This window comes from Taurulus bubalis, assembly GCF_910589615.1.
Source record: "Taurulus bubalis genome assembly, chromosome: 4".
Classification (NCBI taxonomy): domain Eukaryota; kingdom Metazoa; phylum Chordata; class Actinopteri; order Perciformes; family Cottidae; genus Taurulus; species Taurulus bubalis.
This window is the reverse complement of record NC_136592.1, coordinates 18,696,915-18,717,958: the sequence shown is the minus strand read 5'-3', so window position 1 is coordinate 18,717,958 and position 21,044 is coordinate 18,696,915. Positions and strand designations below refer to the sequence as shown.

Here is a 21,044-nt window from a genome sequence, read left to right as displayed (position 1 = left end):
AGGTTTAGGTCAGCTGAAAGCCAAAATGCCCTTGCTTTCTTCCTGGACCTCTGCTCAAGCAAATGCACCCATACATACCAAGCAGGGCCGTGTGGAATATTGTTTCATCCATAAGTAAGTCATATTTCAGTTGTTTGGCTGGTTTACTTACAAAAGGCTAAGTAACAATTTCCACACAGAAATTGTAAGTAATCTTTACTCAGGAAATTATCAAGTTAAGTTTACTTACTACTATGAATGTTTTTTCATCCAAAATGTTCAAGTAAATTTGACTTGAGTAATAATAATAATAATAATAATAATGCATTTCATTTTTATCGCACTCTTCCTTTAAAGAATCCCAGAGTGCCACACATATAGTAAAAACAAATCAAACCGATTTAAAACATAGATAAAGCAACCCATAAAAATAAAAATAAGAATATAATAGCTGCCAATAAATTAACTCAAGGTAAAAAATGCCTTCCTGAATAAAAAGGTTTTTAGGCCAGTCTTAAAAGAGTTCAGTGTCTGAGTTTCCCTCAGGTGGTCAGGGAGACCGTTCCACAAGTGTGGCGCCGCCGAGCAAAAGGCCCGGTCGCCCATGGTGCGGAGCTTGGTGTTGGAGACCCAAAGGAGCGAGCGGCCTGTGGATCTGAGGGTGCGGGTGGAGGTTAGGGGAGTGAAAAGTTCTTGTAGGTAGGGGGGTGCATGTCCGTTGATGCATTTATATGTGAGTAATAGGACCTTGTAGTTAATCCGGAATGAAACAGGGAGCCAGTGCAGTGATTGGAGAATGGGTGATATGTGGTCATATTTCCGGACTCCCCTCAGGACCATGGCAGCGCTGTTTTGGATATATTGTAGTTTGGTGATGTTCTTGTCAGTGATCCCAGTGTAGAGTGAGTTGCAGTAGTCCAGTCTTGAGGAGATAAAGGCGTGGACGGCGTGGACGAGCTTCTGCGTCTGACAGGGTTAAAGTGGGGCGGAGTTTGGAGATGTTTTTTAGATGATAAAAGGAGGTTTTGCACAGGAATTTTATATGGTCAGTAAAGGTCAGGTGGGGGTCAAACCGAACTCCCAGATTGGTGACTGTGGAGGAGAGGGGTAAGACCTGACTGTCAAAGGTGAGATGAGTTATGGATGATGTCTGAACCTGGTGTGGAGTGCCAACAAGGAGGGCTTCAGTTTTGCTGCTGTTTAGCTGGAGAAAGTTGTTGCTCATCTTTACTCAGCATTTAATAGTAATATTTACTCAGGCTACACTGAAAATCATTTGGATTGACATTTACTTAAAAAAAGCTAGGTAGCAATTTCTACACAGAAATTCTGAGTACTGTTTACTCAGGAAATTACCAAGTTAAGTTTACTTACTAGTAAGAAGTGTCTTTTATCCAAAATGTTCAAATAATATTTGACTTCCTTAAACATAAAATGTACTCAGCCTGTCAATAGTAATTTTTACTCAGGCTACATTTGCATCTACAAACCAATGTAAACCCTGTACCCTGTAACATAATTTAATATTTCATGGTTATAACTAGCTTTTCTTAACTGTTCCTATTGAAAAATATGAAATCATATTTACATAATCAAGTCATCCATCTACCACTATGCTACACCATTATTTAAATATAAATGTATTGCATTTATTAATCAGGGCTAAATAAAACAGTAACCTTCATTTGTCAACACTTGGAAAGAGGCAACTGTTTACAGACATGCACCAATACAACTTATATAGTCTGGATAGATATCTTCAGGACATCAAACAATATTAAGAAAGAGCATCTGAAACATTTCAAATGTGTATTTCAACTTTGGTGGGAAAGTCAAGTTCATTGCAAAGATAAAGTAGAAGGCAAGATTGTTTAGGGCTTTGTAAGTGGTGAGTAATATTTCAAAGTCAATTCTGTATTTGACCGGGAGCCAGTGGAGGTTGCGAGGGTCATAGCGGCAGGTAGAGGTGAGCAGTCGAGAGTTAATTAAACATATAACCTACCCCAGTGGCTACCGCCCATGAATTTTCTCTTGACTGGTTAAATTCGGTCGTCCTTTCTCAAGTTCTTCTGTTAGGTCGTTTCGCTAAAGAAATTATTCTGTGAGGTCACACGGTTGCCAGGTTTGCTTGTATTACCAAGTCAATTTGACTTTGTTGTGTCAGTCAATCCAGTAGTTTACTTAATATTACTTTGTGTGAATGATCAAATAACTTATCAAAATAAGGATTCCTAATTACAAACAAACACACAGTAACACATTAAATAAAAGGTGACCTTTTAAAGCAAAAGGACTGGAATACTAATTTATTGTAGAATTTACACAAATAATATATATATTTTTCCCAGTGTGCTCAGGCTTTGTCTGACAGTGCATTTGGCACAATTGGCAGATTCTGTAGGTCACAAGCTTAAAATTTCCAGAAAAGTGCGCTAATCGTGTGTGGCATATGAAAACTGTTTCCCCATAACTTGAGGAGCTCTCTCGAGTCACCTTTGAGTCCTTTCGTGTCATATTTATGATTTATGTTCATATTTATGGTTGAATTGTGTTATAAACATGTAAAATGGACTTAAATGCTCTTGTAAGGCCAGGCTTTGCAGTTTTTTCCCGCTATGTCACATAATTGGCTTTGGTATCGATTCAAGGGAGCACAAGAACTTAGAGTGAGGAAGAGCTCAAGAGATTTGTGGGAGCTGCTGGGGTTTATAAGTTTTTTTAAGTATCTTCTCTGGATTTTATACAATACAATGTATATATTGTACATCATACAGTACACACTCACACTTTTAAAATTACCAATATTTAAATAACTCTTCCTCTAATAAATTAAGTGTAAAATTGCAAAAACAGTGTACTCCTGCAGAGCTCAAATGTATCTGTTTTCCTACTATGACACGTCAAAATGTTTGTTTTTTTGTAAATAAATAAATAAGGCCTGTGAGTATACATTATATAATAGCCATCGTCAATGGTTTCTGTTTTGGAATATCGTCTGTGAAAACCTTTGATAGTGCTGGAAAATGTAAAGGCACACATTTCTATAAAGATGAAACTGTACAAAATGGCACTATTACCTCAACATGTAGCAGTTCAACATGCTTTATTCACTCAGCTGCTGGGTGCCTGTATGTCTTGCAGCAATATATTCATGACAACAGTAGAGGGCACTGTGTAGCCGTTCATGAGATGCTATCTTTTACAATCCTTAAAACACTAGAGTGACTTAATGCACGTGCCTCAAACATTACAAGAGGACATTGACATTAATACAGAAATATTATTGCTCGAATATTGATTGTTACACTCTTCAAAAGGTGTATCATACATTTTCTTTGACTTTGCTCAGGTTGTACGTAAATCAATGGAAGGACCAGCTCAATCTAATCCATCACCAAAGACGTTGAACGTATTGGTAGCCTCAAGAGGAAGTACCCAGAGACATAGCCTAGCTCTTAGAAATCCTGAGGTCATGAGTCCAAGTCCCCCCCACTAACGCGACCCATCCCACTTTGACCAGATACAATGAAGTAAATATTGAGTTGTTTCGTTTTCTCTAATTTCAATAATTCAGTTGACTTTTCGCTGTTTCTTTACTTTTTCCACACAATAGATCTCAGATGGGGAAATAATTAATCTTTTTTTTTGGATTGACCTCTGTTAATCTGTTAATACTTCTGTGTCCTCAAACTGGAAGTGTCCATTTTGTATATATTTTTTAGATTGTTCAGTTAAACGCACAATAACATATTCCAACAACATCCCAGTTTCCACACTTCAAACAGGCAGCAGTCTACCTGCCACTCAGCCAGAACCTCTGGATATGTATTGGCCTGTGGAGGATTAGGGGCAGGGTGGCACCGCCCTCATCCAGATGTGCGCCTCTGTCCTGTCTCCTCAGTCCACTTCTGGCTTCAGCAGAGTGCGGAGCCTCGGGAAGTCAACAGGAGGGTACGGATAGTAACAACGAGGAACGGACTCCCATGGTCTGCGCCAGCCCGATCCTGCTCGATTTAATGAGTCGTGACTTTAATGGTAGCCCATGAGACGGAATTTGCCCCGGGGGGGAGGGGGAGGGGGGATTTTGTTTTACCTTGCCAACCAGGCTCAGACGCAGAGCTGATGGAGAGAGGCAGGGCTGAGTGCGCTGCCAGTCCGGAGCGCTGTTGAGCCTCATTTAGCGCAGACTCGGCTGCTGAGAGGGAGCGGTCGGCTTTCTCGCTCGACCTGTGTGAATTCTCAGTTTTTATGTTTTTAGAAGTGATTCGAGGTTTTTTCTCCGGAGAAAATAAGAAAACCATCCAGGATTTATGTTTCTTGGCGACTGAATGGGGATGTAACCGGTTTCCACATGCATTTGGAAGTGGCGTGAGAGGAACAAACTGCAGGGGCTTGTGGTTAATTGAAATCGATCCGGTGGTCTCCTTTTGAATGTGAAGCTGCACCAGAGGTTCTTTCTCCTCTCCTCCCTCCCTCCCTCCTCCTCTCACCTCCAACATGACTTCACTGTCAGGGACCAAGGAGAGGTCTGTGAGCAGCCGGAGCCGAAAATATGGGGTAGGTTATTCATTCCAGGAGCCGAGGGGTGGACACACCCCTGTTACCTGTGGGTAAACATACATACAAACTTATCTTCCATTCAGTGATGCATGCACTTCACCTCACACTGCCCACCCATTTAAATAGGAAACTGCAGTTTTCTCCCCTTTTTCCGGCTGACATAAATATGAAACTGTTGAAAGCTCATTAGATATTTCTCCTCTTGCTGTTGACTGAGTGCTTTGTGAAGATCACATTTCGCACATCACTGCTTTCGGTGTCGCATGCATTTTCACTGATAAATCTCCCACATCGCTTAATTATCACTAACTGAGGACCAAGCAGTGAAATTGCACTCACACCTGTATCACTGCCTGCCTCCTACAGCATAATTAGTGTTCATTTATAACATAGGGTTGGCTCACATCATACCCACCTCTTCACTTGGAGATGATTGAGCATTCCCACCTATCAGCCTACTCATTGCTTCCTTATTATAGCCCTTGTGAGGGATTAAAGTAGCTACAGTGCCCAACCTCTCCAGCCAACACCACATCAATGGGTCTGCTCTCTGACTGGATTTACCCAGCCACAAAAGACTTAATTTTCAACTCCTTGCGGCTCATTTGATGTTCCCATGTGGCCGTTTGAATAGAGAAAAATAAAACAGGTCTCCACACGGAATCTGACTTATTCCTATTTTGATGGTAATAGAAGCATTCAATATGCAGACGCTTTGACTTGGGTCGTAGCACCATCACAGTAAATGTTTAACATTGCTTCCTTTTTGTGTGTTTTTAATTGTCCGACCATTTGATTTAATTCCCCAATGTTAGTTTGGACTGTGTGTATGCATATGTGTGTGTGTGTGTGTGTGTGTGTTTTATTGGTATGATATGTTGTGACTTTGTACTGTACGTTTAGCTTGTGAATTTCTTCCTCAAGCAAGATATTTACCATTTATCAATTGCTGGCATGTAGGCTAAGCATGGATATTGAAGCTGCGAGTAAAGTAAATTTGTTCAGCCAAAATCATTTGCTTTGATTCTCTCTCATGAATTTCAGATATTTATTTGTTTGTAAGCATTCACAAACAATGAGTGATTTGTTATATTCAACAAAACAGGAAGCCCACTGAATATATAGCTTTGTGGATATTGTGAACACACATCGTTATTTTGCTTTACAGACAAAATGCAAATAGCTCGACTTCTAATTTGCATGATACAAGACACGTGCCCTTACCCTTTCCTCATTATCTTTTCCCCATCTCTGGGCAACCTGTTGTGTGCACTGGGATGCGTGGGATACAGGCTTTATTTTCTTGGAATTGCAAAACCTATGGTTAATTCATCCATTGTTAATTAATAGTATTATTTACACCTGTGCTTTTTCTATTATGACATGCCAAAACCATTTTTTTCCTTTTAAATATCTTGTTTTGCAGATGCCTGATACTTCCCCGACCAAATCTGCCTCCTTTTTCCCGGACACATGGTACCGAAAGGCCTACGAGGAAAACACTCGCTCCGGAACACGCCCCGCCCCGGAGGGTGCCGGCTCCATGCCGAGCTCCACGGGTACCCCGTCCCCAGGGTCAGGAATCTCCTCCCCAGGTTCTTTCTCCGGATCACCAGGGACCATCTCTCCGGGGATTGGGACAGAATCGCCTGGTTCTCTGGGTGGCTCCCCGGGTTTTGGGACAGGATCACCAGCCTCAGGCAGCGGAAGTTCCCCTGGTAGTGAAAGAGGAATTTGGTGTGAGAACTGCAATGCTAGGCTGGCAGAGCTGAAAAGACAAGCATTGAAACTGCTCATCCCTGGACCTTACTCCAGCAAGGTAAAAATCTGATTGTCTTCTTGTCTTATGGTGGGTATGAATGTGTGCAAGTGTGTGCGTGTGTGTGTGTGTGCGCGTTCGTGCGTGCGTGTGCGTGCGTGTGTGTGTGTGTGTGTGTGTGTGTGTGTGTGTGTGTGTGTGTGTGTGTGTGTGTGTGTGTGTGTGTGTGTGTGCGTGCGTGCGTGCGTGCGTGCGTGCGTGCGTGCGTGCGTGCGTGTATTTGCTCACCTAGTGGTGCGTTGGCTATGCTCTGGAGCACAGCTTCCAAAAATAACTTGTTCCTTCATTAACTGTGGCATTTGGACAGTGACACATATTAACTTGGTTGCTCATGAAAGACTGAGCCTCTAATCATTCCCGTGCTTGCTGCGTTGCTGTGTAGTCAGAGTTATTGTTCTCATAAATCATAAGGATGCTGTAATTTGTCCAATCCTCATTTGACCAGCTGTGGAAAAGTGCAGAGACTGAACAGCCTTTGGGCTTTAAGATAATTATCTTATCTGAAGCAGTAAATGAATTACTGACACAGTGCCAAAAACTAAATAATAGTTCTCCAGTTTACCTGAGTGATCAATTCACCGAAATCGATGACTTCACTTCGTTCAATATTTTTTTTCTCCTTTTGAGGGGATTAACATGATGGATTACTGAAAGACAGTGACCATTTAAAACAGATATTAATCCATATAGACTGCAGCATTTTTGAATTTTCTATGACAGGTGATATTTTTTTTCTTTGGGTAATCCCTATAATCAATCTTAATTATACTAGTACAGTGATTCTTAACCAGCAAATCATAAACTATTCAAATGTATTATCATGTGTATTTTTTTTTCTTCTAAATACTGAATAGCCAGCCCACACTGAATAGATGCTGCATGCACATTGTGCTGCTGTACATCTGTTGTGTCAGATAAACATTATCACTGAGAAATATTACATTTTGATTTTGACATTGGTTTGGCTGGTAGAAAATGAGTGGTTATGCATCTTCAACGCATGACAAATAACATACTGGAAATCCTCCTGGTAGGGCTTTCGAGTCTGCATAATTTTTAACATGTTGCCTCTGGGTTCAATGTTCTTCTGCTGCAGTTGACTGGATTTTACTTATGAATGCAGTGGGGCCACGCATCAGACTTGGAGTTAATTGGTCACAAATAAGCACGTATTATGCACCATAGGGCTAATAAAGTGCATCCAGTGAGTTGGAGTCAGATATAGGGCTATAGTGGGACGGAGAGACTTACAGTACAGCCAGTAAAACGGAGACAGAGGTGGAAACAGTGGGTTCTTCTCATTAGCTCAACAACATGACAGTTGGAATAACAGTGGGGGTGAATGGCAACTGTTGGTGGGCAGAGCACTAATTAAAATGTTATTTGTGAGGTTGGATTTAGTTCAGGCTGATTAAAGCCTCCTTGTTATGGTTACCTTTATTGCAATGTAAGATATGCACAGGCACATACGTTCCTGTATTGTAAATGGTGTAGGAGCTGTATGTCTTTGTGGAAAACGTCTCTGCATATAACATACATTGAGCTAAGTATATATTTAATAGCTGCAGACATAGAAAATGGCTTAAAGGTGACACCGAACCTATTACACAAAACTATGGTATGCAGACTAAAAATAATTGTAGGGTAATCACAAACCAAAATATCCGTCTTCGGCTCAAGGATTTTGTCAATGAAAAAAAATTAGCTTGAGAGATTCAAACTCAAAAGTATGCACGAAAAAATAGACTGAAGAAGTAGGAGTTTGTACACAAGTGTGTATTACACTGTGTATGCAGCACGCTGGGTATTCTCATTGTTAGTAGAAATGTGGAAGAAGCACGTCAATTAGATCTTTCATGGTATTTGTACATGGTATAACTTCTACAGTATAATAGCTGCACTGCCGGGCTTAATTTTTGTCCTACAGAATGTGAGTATAGAATATTTGGGTTTCTTAAAGTCTGTTTTTTTTCCGCCTTCTCTTCTGACAAGAATGAACTGACCAACCCAGGTGTTTTGTGTCAGGGGGAGACGCTGATCTCATGTCCTTGGTGAAGCATGTGACCTAATAATCCTCCTCCTTCAGCAAATGTGCCAGAGCAGCACTTCAGCTAAATGTGTGTGGGTGAGAGTGTGTGTCCCTTCCTGTTGTGCTGTCAGCATGAGGCCCCATGTTATTCCCACAGGACACTGGAACATATGTGACCCCTCACAGCTAGAATAAAAAACACATCCACCAACCACACACGCACAGAGCTGTGAACCATGTAGACCTGTCACACTTGACCCATGCTAGCCACACACGCACCCCCCCCCCCCCCCCAACCCACACACACACACACACACACACACACACACACAGACACACACACATACACACACACGCACGCACGCACCCCACACACTGGGCTGTTAATACTATGCTAATGATGCTGTTTGGATGTCTGCAGCTCTGTGTGTGTGTTGTGCTTGTCGGGCATTTAGTATGTTAGTGTGGCAGTTTGTTATGGTTTGTTAAAGCACACACACACATACACACAAATGTCCATGTAAGAATTTGTCACAATGCTTACATGTCATGATATTTGATGTTTGTGTGTGCTCATCCACTGTTTTTACATCCTGCTATTTGAGTCTTAGAGTAGGTACCTCATTCAATATATATGGTATATATACTGGATACATATATATACACACACACACACACACACACACACACACACACACACACACACACACACACACACACACAGCATCTGTGGGTAATCCATTTCAGGTCGTATTGTCACTGCTGTCACTCAGGAAGCTGGTGAGAAAGAGACAGAGAGACGAATCAAAAGAGCAACAGAGTGCTCTGTCGAGGGATTACAATGAGCAGAGTAGGTTTTCAGGTTTAGACTCACAAAATGCACACACACACACATGTAACCACAGGACTAAAAAGCACATCTGGCTACACAGCTGTACTCACTTTAGGCCTCTGCCCCTGCTCTACTGGTGTATATCTGTGTGTCTGTCTGTGGATTCCACCCTTGTATCCACGCCCAAATCAAAAATGGATGCAGGGAGATCTGTTTTTGGTTGGTCCAGTTCAGCCCAGGAAAGTAGGTCCCTCTGTGTGTGTGTGTATGTTTAAGTCACCAGCAAAGTATCTGTTTCAGATCATCTGAAAGTCAAAACCATGAATGTTTATAAAGAGAGAGAAACATATACTGTTCCACTGAAGACATAAAAATAAAACCCAAAAAGGACATGTTTTTGAATATATTCACTTCCCGAGGATCTCTTTCTGGCAACTCGAGATGTATTGCGATTGCTTTCATCTTGAGGTTTTTATTATATATATATATATGTTGATATTAGCAGACCCATGAATGTGTCTGCCTCAAGTTGTCTGTAGATTAAACAGCTGCCAGCATCTTACACGGTACATAGATGTTGGACTTTAATGCACATTACTAAGGCTGGGATCACAGATCAAGTGCAGGGACATGATAACCTAAAAGCTTGCTTTGGCATTCACCCTTTTTGGTGTTCATGAAAAAGTTCAACTTTAGTGCTTAACAAATAGCCTAACGAGACTTGGCTTTGAAACACTCTTTTAAACCCACGTACTAAAACGAAACCATTCTGGCTCTAAGTAACTGAAAATGGTGTTTAGGTTTTGGAAATATCTGTCATTTGGTGTTTATAAAACTGTAAGAATTAATGTTGTGGGAGGTGGAAAAGGACTACTTCCTCATATATTTTCTCTGTAACCTTTTTATATTACAAACTACTCAAAGTATTTGTGTCACTTGTATTAACAGGACTTCATCTGTGAGAAACAGACAAATAATAGTAATTTGAAGTGTTGAATTAAAGCAGTTGTATCTAGGAAATAGTGAGCCTTCCAGTGCAGAAACAAGGACTTCTTGAATCATAGTCAATCAAAAGAAAATGAATCAATAGCAACAATTATCTATTAATCATCAGGTGTCATTCACTGTGCAAAAAATAATGGATTTCTTTGTTGGTCAGACAAAACAATCAAGATGCCACTTTGGGCTTTTGTAACTTGTGAGGGCATTTAAACCCTTTCCCAACATTAGACAGAAAATATTCCATTGTCTGTTGCTGCCCTTCAATCTAATTGTCCTACATTGCATAATGTAATTATTATGATTATTATTACAATGATCATCATCATTATTACTGATATTATCTCTATTATTATTATTATTATTATTATTATTGTTATTATTATTATTCTCCAAATATAAAGAGTAACACTTATTTCTGATGATGTACAAAATTCCCCCGTATCCTTTCAGTAGCATAATTTCAAAGTATTAACGCTAATGTTGTCTGACTAGGTGAAGAGGCTGAAGTTGAGAGCTTATAATCAATCTCTTAAAATGCCTTTTCCAATCAAATAGGGTTACACTCTCGAGAATAAAATCTATTTAACTAATACCAGTCACTTGGTAATTTTCACCCCAAACCAGTAATTAGTGTGTAATTAGTCTACTTATCAGATCAAATGGTGGAGTGTTATTGGTCTGTAGTCTGTCCTCAAAGGGATGTATTTTTGCACACAGGTAGCTAGCTATCCTGTAATAACCAAATCCCATAACACGACAGAAGCAGGCTTCCAGTAACCACGGCAGCTGGTGTTGCCACGGCAGCGACATGTGACAGATGTGAGCCGCATACATATCTCCATCAGCGTTAATGGGCTCCTCATAGCTGTGTGCTTGTTGGTGAGAGGAGCAGAAAGAGAGCGAAAATATATGGAGTTTATGTGAATAATAGCGTGTTGGCGTGCATGTGTGTGTTTTTGGCAAGAGGTAAGAGAGAATATAGTATACAGTTTGTGTGTGGGAAAAGAGAGAAAGAGAGCGATCATGCCCTCCTGATGCCTTTCAGGTGTGAAAGACATTACCATATAAAGAGGTGGCTTCATCAATAACAGCAAGACTATCTGGGTGGATGTGTGTGTGTGTGAGGGAAGGCATGGATGCTGATGCAGGCTGATTTGAAGAGCTTCCCTCTGGGTTTATGTCAGTTCGACCCAACCCCAAGCACACATAGCATCTCAACATCTATACTGTACCTTCTCTATTTCAATTTGATAAGTTCACTGGCATTTATCAGAAACCCAATTATTAAAACACTGTCATCGACACAGTCTACACATCTCAACCAGTAGAGTCCCTTTGGGAGGAGCTGAAACCAACATGAACACGCTGCTTAAGATCTTGCAGGAACACATTTGCATCGACCGAGATCCCTACAGAATTTTCTCAGCACTTTATGTACCTTGAAGACTATACATTGTATGGAGAAAAACCTGCTTCAACCCAGTACCAGTTTGATGAACTTGTGGCCAGTATATTGTGCTGTTTTCTGGGTCTCACACCCCCTTTTGCTTCCCTCCCTCTGTTTCTTGCTCTCCCCTGCCTTAATGTCTGCATATTCTATTCTATTTTATTGTGTATCTTTATATATATATATATATATATATATATATATATATACGACTTTATTTTAATTTGTATATATCTTTCATCCCTGTTGCTTCTTTATATATTGATCTTTTATCTTGTGTGTTTGTATCTTCACTTGTCAATTGTAAGGCGCTACTGATGACGACAATTTTTTTTTCCCCTTGGGGATTAATAAAGTATATATTCATTCATTCATTCATATCACTCTCTAATTTAGCATGCCTGCAGACATTATGCAGAGACACACTAATACACCAAATCTGTCTCTGTTTCTTTCTCTGACACTTTTTTTTCTAAATTCGGCTCTGCAGAAAGAAGAATGAGAGAAACAAATATTTAAATTTAGAGGAGGAGAGGGAGGTAGAAAAGGAGATCTGAGGAAGAAGGAGAAAAATTAGTAGGAAGAGAAAAGAAAGAAGACATTTTCCCCTAATAGTGCCATCATTGTCTTTACAGTCACTGACCCAGAGCCGACACAGTTAATTAGACTAACTACCCCAGACAGTGTCAACGCACTGTGTGTAACCTGTCTGACTATAACAAGACGTTGCAAAAGGCTATGCCTGTTCCAAAAGACAGCATATTGAATTTGAGTTTGCCAATGTGTATTAATTAGGAAATTTAACACCAAACCAAACATTATTAGATCCAGTAGATGGATGTGCAAAGTACCAAGTGTTTGTGAGGTGAGTGCCATTATTGGTTTGCTTTACTCTTGAACTGCAGTCCCTGCTTATTGACTAATTTTAAAATAAATTAAAGGGACTTGGTTTCAAAGAAATGAAGGTTAAATATGCAGATAGGTGAGGGGCCATCTTAGTGGTCGAGTGGTCTGGACTTTGGCTGGGAACATTTGTCATCACCCCTGTCTCTCTATATCCCCTTATGTCCGGCCTTTCTACACTGTAAGAAAAATAAGAAAACATATATCGAGATAAAATAAACAGCTGTAGCCCACTCAAAGCAGTGACAACAAAAAGACAGTTTTACATTTATGGCACCTCTAAACACCTCACACACTACAGGACCAAAACAAACCCCACTGCACACCAACAACAGATTGCAATAACAGGCAAATCACATGCATGAGTAAACACACCCAAACTGGCACACACCAGATACTCACACAATACACACACAAGGCACCCTGGGGTTCATATAAAACACACACTAACATGTGTGTATGGGCTCAACCAAGAGCACACTGCACTGCTGGATAGTGGTGAAAGTGGCCGCGGCACCTGCTGCCATGAGGTCCATAGCTACCATGGCAACTGCCTCTCCATCAACTCCACAATACAGAATTAAGTAGAGAACAATATACAGTAGTTATGCACCTGTCTCCTCTATTTGCTTCCACCTGTTTAGATGTTCATACATGGTATGTTTGTGGTGATACAAAGTCACGAACCAGACTCTATCTGTCTGTCTATTTCTGCCTATCTTATATCTGTCTATCCATCCATCTTATCTATCTATCTGTCAGTGACTGTTCAGACACAGTTTTCTTTTAAAAGTTTTCAAGTCCATAATCCAGAGCCAAGAAAAGTGAAAATGTTCCAGTAGCTGCAGGTGCCAGCTCCAACACCCCGTGACACTGTGAAGTCTCGCTCACTGAACGGGTTTTTTGAAGACCTGCTAACCACACTTTTAATATTAGCCAACCTGCTGTCACAAGCTGATATATCACACAGAAACATACCTCACACACACATGCGCTGTCAAGGGCTATCACATTGTCAGATATAACACATCTATCTGCAGCATCTCACACTAGGAACATCTCACTACAAGCTGAGGTGGGTGTGACAGGCATGACGTGTATTTGTATGTGTTGGTTATGTGTGTGTGTGTGTGTGTGTGTGTGTGTGTGTGTGTGTGTGTGTGTGTGTGTGTGTGTGTGTGTGTGTGTGTGTGTCTGTGCTTTACTTTTTCTTGGTTTAAGTTTTCAACCAGCAAAGTGAGGCCTTTTTGGCAGGGCTTTATTTCTTCAAGGAACTATTTCATGGTTACAATAGAACGATAAATATACAGTATGTGCGTGTGTGTATATTGGGGTGACGATGTATGTGAAAGTAGCAGCTCTGGGTTATAACATTTCTGCCACATTGATTGATTAGTCTAGTAAACAGCTGCTTTAAAAGTCAATATGCTCTGTGAAGTTTGTTCCTATATTTGTTCTGGATGTTGTCGTAATATATATAAAAGAAGAGATGAAGTGATCATGATACATACAGATGAAACTAAAGAAGCTTCAGCGTCTAGAGGTAGAGGGATCAAGTTGTTTCTGTTAAAACACAAACAAAGTTTGAAAGATTTAATTCCAAAATGCATACAGATCTCTATGAATCCTCAACTAAAGAAGATTAATGTTGATCTGTATTTATCTTACCTTGTCCTTATGAACAATGTGATTTTGTAAACATGGTTTAAAGTGTAATGGTGTATCTGAAATTAGAGCACAGCTGTTTTTAGTATTGGAATGGAAGCTGGAAAGAGAAATATGGATAGAAAGAAATAGAAGGAAAGATGAGCTTGTGGTGAAGAGATGGCGTAGTTTTGTTTACAAAGTAGCAGTGGCCTCGTCCACACTGAGTGCTTACTGTGACAGCAGAGCTACCTTTTAGGGTCAAAATTAGAGCCAGGGCTCTGCCAGTCCATCCACCGTGTGTGCGTGTGTGCGTGCGTGTGCGTGCGTGCGTGTGTGTGTGTGTATGTGTGTGTGTACATTACTAGCTTAACTATATAGGTTAAGGACTGTTTCAAAGATAGGTTGAGAAGAGAACTGTGTGTGTGTGCATGCATGCGTGTGTGTGTGTGTGTATTTTAAGCAGCACTGTGAATCTATTGTATCAGAGCATTGTAAAGGGCAGGAGGTGAAACAAGAACAAGGATGACATTCAAGCTTCAGTTTCTAGTCTGGCTGCATGGCACTTCACTGCAATATAGTGGTATTACTGTAGTATGTTTTAAAAATAAAGCTCTATTTAAGTTTTTACATTTAGCTTATCATTATGAAGTAAATGTTGAATGCACAATATGGCTATAGAATAAGGACACGGTCTGCTTTTAGATTGGTTCCCTATGAGCCTCGCTTTCACTATGTTATTCTGCCTGCCAACGGGTACAAGCTCCTGGAAGAATGAAGGCTCAATTACAGCACAAAGCTGTGGAAAACAAAATGTAGTGTGTCTTGTGCATTGTGGCAAACTCTTTCCTATGAAAGTAGAAAGCACTAACTCCAAGTGCTAAAAGTAGCCAGATGACGGCATACGGTCATTTGCATATTGATGACATCCTCACACATTTATATCCCAAAAGCTTAAAGGTGGTTCTGGTTTCGCCTACTTTCTGCAGTCTGTGGCTATTACAGGCTGTATGGTTCTGCAACAATGTGTGTTTGTACAGTTTGTTTTAGTATCTGAGTAAAGCACACTGATATTTAAGAGGCTACAGAAGAAATTCAGAGCAAATCCTTGATTGAGGGATTGCCTGCACACGGCTCTCAACATGGTGGGTGCTGAACCGACAATTAGCAGCGAATAGTGCCGACAGAGCAGCAGAGTTTACCTGAGGAGAACCTCAGGCAAACCTGTTGTGGAGCCTCCACATCAACGCCGTTGGCCCAGCGTTATCAGCCGTGGGTCAGGACAGCGTTATCAGTGGTAATCATTGTATTAGTGCAGTTCAGAGTGGCGACGATTAATAGCAAGTGGGCCACACACTCAGGGACACACATGCTGTAACATGTATTGTCGTCCTGGCCTTCAAAATAAAGAACAGAGCAGCTTGAATTACAACACACAAAACAGGAGTGTGACTTCACTTGCTGCTCAGGATGAATTACTCCACTATATCTTGACAAAGCAAATAGGTATTTGCTGCTAAATTAATTTCATATAAAGAACCTTTGACACACATCTTTAAACATTTTATTTGTCCCTGCCAGGCTCTCTTTCTTTCCATTTCTCATCAATCCTTCACCCTGTACTTCACTTGCTCTGTATGCTTATCAACCATCTCAGTTCAGCAGAAATATGTCATTATTCTCTTCAGTTTATCAACAAGAAGGAGGAAGATGGAAGAAAGAGAGGGAAGGGAAGAAAGAGATAGGAAATAGAGAAAATATTGGCTACACATAGGTGCAAGACACAGGTGGAAAGAGATTGTGTTGTGTCTGTGTGTGTGTGTGTGTGTGTGTGTGTGTGTGTGTGTGTGTGTGTGTGTGTGTGTGTCTGTGTCTGTGTGTGTCTGTGTCTGTGTCTGTGTGTGTCTGTGTCTGTGTGTGTGAGTGTCTGTGTCTGTGTCTGTGTGTGTCTGTGTGTGTCTGTGTCTGTGTCTGTGTGTGTCTGTGTCTGTGTGTGTGTGAGTAAGAGAGAGAGAGAATTAAATTGGCTGTTTGTTCCCAGGCTGTGCTTCAATCAGACACAGAGAATAGCTCCTAGCCGTTAAACTTTCCAATTACCTTGAGCAGATGGAGCCTCCAGGGCTCGATTTAGAGGGTATGAAATGGTTGTTATTGTTTACTGTTATCTGCTATTGACTGTATACTAGGCTACATCCAGTGTCAGAGAGGGGCCTATACTAAAGCAGAACTCTCCCTCTTTAATCTTTAATCTTTACCCCTATATCTTTGTATCGCCGCTTTTAACCCTTTATTCCGTCTTACTGAATCAGATTTGGTATCTGACAAAGCATAAGCAATATCTGACTGATCACATATTCTGGATCAGCAGCAGTCAAGCAGTTCAATACAATCTGGTAGGCAGATGGTTGACATGTGGAATCCAGATTTGATGTCACTGTGAAACCTGGATGAATAAGTGTCCCCTCCCTCAATAACAACTGTGCTCTTGAGCAAGACTCCGAAACCTCAGCAGCTCCCTTTGAGGAGCGCAGCGGGCAACAGTGGAGCACTGTGGTCGCGTTACAGAGCTCCCATGTATGAATGAGTGCTACTGTGTGATTATGAAGCCTGGAAAGAGCAAAGACGCTCTGTTGACTTTCATGGATATAGGACTGTTAAAAAACTGTTTTAGTTTTAGAGGCTCGCAGGATGATTCAAGCACACCCTGAAGAGGTTTAGGGGTTACGTTAAAGCACATAAAAGCTCTTTGTACAGGCCAGGGGGAACCACTGGACAAATTGGTTTAAAGTCATGGGCAAACATGGATTACGTGGTTTGTTTATTTAAATATCTGTTTTTCAAAGTAATGTTTATAGGTACAAAAACTCAGATTAATAGTCAGTGACAATATTAAGTTAAATATAAATGCAGATTTAACAGGCAGTCCTGTTGTTCTGATATCAATACATATTTTAAGCAACATACTGTGTAATAGATGAGGTGGTCGGGGAAGATTCATCTTGTTTTTAGTGATAATCAACAAATGTTAATGATGGTGAACATTGTAAACATTATACCTGCTTCACATCAGCAAGTCAGCATTATGAGCACGTAAGCATGCTTGTATTTGAATTTGTCTTGAAGCACCGATAAGCACACACAACCTGGCACGTTTGCATTTATTTTCCAATTGAATTCTGTAGTATTCATGGTTGATATAACGTACCACCTTTTTGTCTAATGCTGAGCCAGGAAAAACCTGAGTTATTATTTTTGAGGTTGTGCTGTATTTCTGTGCACACACTTTTCACCTGTTTCAGTGACATGCGTGGGAGTTGTCGGGCAGATCTTTACCTTCAGTTCCTCCTCAGTGAGCCTCACTAACCTTGAGATGGAAGGATACCGGAGGGAAGAACAGACGCATGGTGAAAAAAAGAGGAGGAAAAGAAGGAAGCAGGGGAGGAGTGAGGGAGTGTGTGTTCAGGTGTGGGATACGGCAAGATGGATTGCTCAACCCAATAGGCAATTTATCACTGTCAGAGGGAGAGAGGGGAAGAGAGAGTAGGGAGAGAAAAGAGAGAGGATGAGGGATATAGAAAAGAGAGGAAAGGATGAAGGGCTCAGGGGAAGACAGAAGAAGAAGTAGGTGGAGGACAAACAGTTATGAGAGAGAAGCCCATTGAATCATATACTTTATGTACAATTAGATACACTCTTACAACAAGTCATTCTCTGGAAAGGATGGATACAGATGGATACAGATCTTTAAAGTATTTTTTCTGCACAAGAGTATTGGATTTTACCAATGCTGTCCCTGTGTAGCACATTTAGTAAAGCTAGTAAAGTATCTTTGATCTGTATAGTGTGTTGGGCAGGCCACTACTAACATTACAAAAAAGGTATAGATTATTGTGGTTCAGTATGTGACGCATCAAACAAACAATAAGAATGAGTCACTTTTGTCTTAAGCCCTGATACAGATGGACAACCCGTTTACAGTAGGTGAATAATAGATAACTGTCCCTCTAAATATATATTTTTTCAATCAAACATTATATTTATATATTTTTATTGACAGTTGAAGAAACAACATATTTGCTGTTTTTTTACTGTGAGTATGGTGTTACAGGAATATCGTGCAGAGCCACCTGTACGGCCTGCAAGCATCCTATGTAAAAAAAAAACACATACATAGAATACCTTTCCTCTTAAATTACTCACAATGAAGCGAACATCCTTATTTATTCAGGCGCCAGGCATAGCTAATTGGCAGCTAACACACTGTAGTAGATTGTTTCCACATTTGTGGCTTAATTTACAGTGCAGCTCTGATGCAGATGGTGGACTAATTTAAAAACAGGTAGCAGAGTTTATATGCACTTCATTTACAGTCCGGCACTACCATGGTTAGCCAGCTAATTTAAAAACAGTCACTGGCAAACAACTTTCACATACAAAAAAGCAGGCATTCATTTTAAACAACTATTTCATTTACAGCTGGGCACTGATGGCCAGCTAATAAAAACCTGGCTCCCTTCCAGCAAGCTAGTTCATTTACCGCGTGGCAGGGGGCCGCTCTGTAGACAAAGCACTGTACAAGCTTGGGCAAGATTCATAGCTCAGGCTGTTCATAGGGGGGCAGCATTTATACACAGACCGATCAGCAAACACTCTTAATATGCACGAAGCATGGATAAAAAATACACAAATACAAACACTTTGCATTAGAGCATAACAGAGAGAGAGAGAGAGAGAGAGAGAGAGAGAGAGAGAGAGAGAGAGAGAGAGAGAGAGAGAGACTTATTTGACTGATCTGTCCGTAGCATCTGTTTCTAGGATTTTGTATCCTCTTTGATTGGGTTTAACATCCCACTACACACTCATCTTTTTCAAGCGATGCTATTTTTGTATATGTGCATTTGTGTTTCCAATGAGGAAAACACAACTTCATGGAGCAGAATGATGAACACTTAACCCAAGATAATCCCAGGCAGCATTCAGACAGCCAATTATTTGTGGTTGTCAATCCCAAACAGTGGCTACATGAATGTAGCCTCTGGCAGGCTGCAGACCGAAGTACGTCACAAACATGGTTTGAGAAAGCTCTTGAAAGACTCTCTGAAGGCTTCTTTCAAAGACCTCCACAATGACCCTGCTTCATGAGCGTTGCTTACCCACAGCATTCAAAGAACTGACATTTCAAAGGGTATATGACGATCTATGAAGATCATCAAAGCATGACAAGCCACTGTCTCATTCTCAGAGAGAGAAAGTAAGAGAGAGGAGAAACATTGGGTGAGTTGTTTATCACTGACGGGAAACAGACGATACATTCTGGGGAGGCACTGGTTGGTTTCCTTAATGCTTAGACTCTCACTAACATGACCAGTGTCAACGAGAAATAGTTAATGAGTTATGAAAAGGGGTTCCCTATAGGGGTAGAGATAACCCAGACTATAGGAACTTCTGCTGAGAGCAATGACGCCTCCCTCGTGTATTTAATATAGACAGAGCAGCGCACAACAGCTTACAATGTACTTATCACAAACATTTATGTCGGTATTAATTATAGATAGTCGAACAACCAATGTCGGCACAATTAAATTGTACAACAGCAATGGCGTAATTAACGGCGCAGATAAATTTACCCAAGTTGTGTTTTTTTATTTTTCCGATGAGCACACCATATAGTCCTCAATATATTCCACAACATAGAAGTCTCTAGATAGTGAGAAGGAAATGAGTGAATAATATTGGACACAGTCTATGACAAACGGTTCGTGAGCGTGGCCATAGTACGGGAATCTATGAAACGTTGATAACATTAATGATGGCTCAGTTCCGTTAAGTGTCCAGTGAGTCAACGTGCACAATGTCAGATGCCAAGTGGCATGCAGCTATTATTAATGGCATGAACAAAAACACACACCTTCACAGCCAGAAGCTCAACTTCTATGCCGAATTTCAGCGAAAACTGTGGCCGTCAAAGCGTGGGGACATTTTTGTGGATCGACCAAATGACATCTGTAGAGATGCTGGTCAAAGTTAAAAATGTGCAATTTCTTTCCTCAGTGCAAGATAAGACATGCATGATGAGTCATCCTATATGTGGTTTACTCTGATGGTGCGCTTATCAATCATCCAGGGCTTGATTGAACACACATGAATCAAATTGCCAGAAGGTCAAGAATACACACGAACAATACAAATCCGTAGCATTTACACATTTTCATACACATACACACATGTTTGATTTCAGAAGATGAAACCAACTATGCTTCCCTTCTTCTATTCATCCACACAATCCCTCTTCTTCCCTTTGTCCATCCTTCCTTTTTCCATCTTTCTCTCGCTTTCATTTCAGCATGGTCACACTTTTACAATTAGGGCAAGATAATGTGGTCATGCTTTAATCAAGATTCATAGGGTCAGTATCATCACAGATTAATTGTTTCATTGTGAATCTTTTTTATTTTAGAATTGGCTGATATCATTCACTATTGGCTTCTATTTTTTATATTCCTTGGAAAATAATTGTTAAAATAGATGTGGTGATTTGAATATGAAATTGCAACTGTGCACATGCCCAACTGACAATAAGCCCGTGGCTGCAGTGGTGGTTAGTAAATCAAAGCTAGTGTGTTACGGTGAATTATGTGTCCCCTGCTGATGACAGTTTGACTGCAAGAGCCGCAGTAAATCAAATGTGGAAAAGGATGACTGCTCCTAAAAGCTCTATTACCTGAATAATGTCTTCTTCATTTATAAACAAGATGCTTCTTCCCTTTTGTTATCAATTCCATATAAGATGGATGAAAGTTGGATGGATGAAAGTTCAAAGACTCTAAAA

General features: G+C 40.6%; 1 protein-coding gene across 1 annotated transcript in view; it reads left to right on the top strand.

Moving 5' to 3' along the window:
- Positions 1 to 4,476: 4,476 nt before the first annotated feature.
- Positions 4,477 to 21,044, top strand: part of kif26ba (kinesin family member 26Ba) — a gene marked incomplete at both ends in the record, with an annotated part of 75,226 nt that continues 58,658 nt past the window's right edge. The window contains 2 exons of the mRNA XM_079217160.1: positions 4,477 to 4,536; positions 5,966 to 6,358. Coding sequence (XP_079073286.1) covers positions 4,477 to 4,536; positions 5,966 to 6,358 — 453 coding nt within the window. The remainder of the gene's footprint in view (positions 4,537 to 5,965; positions 6,359 to 21,044) is intronic.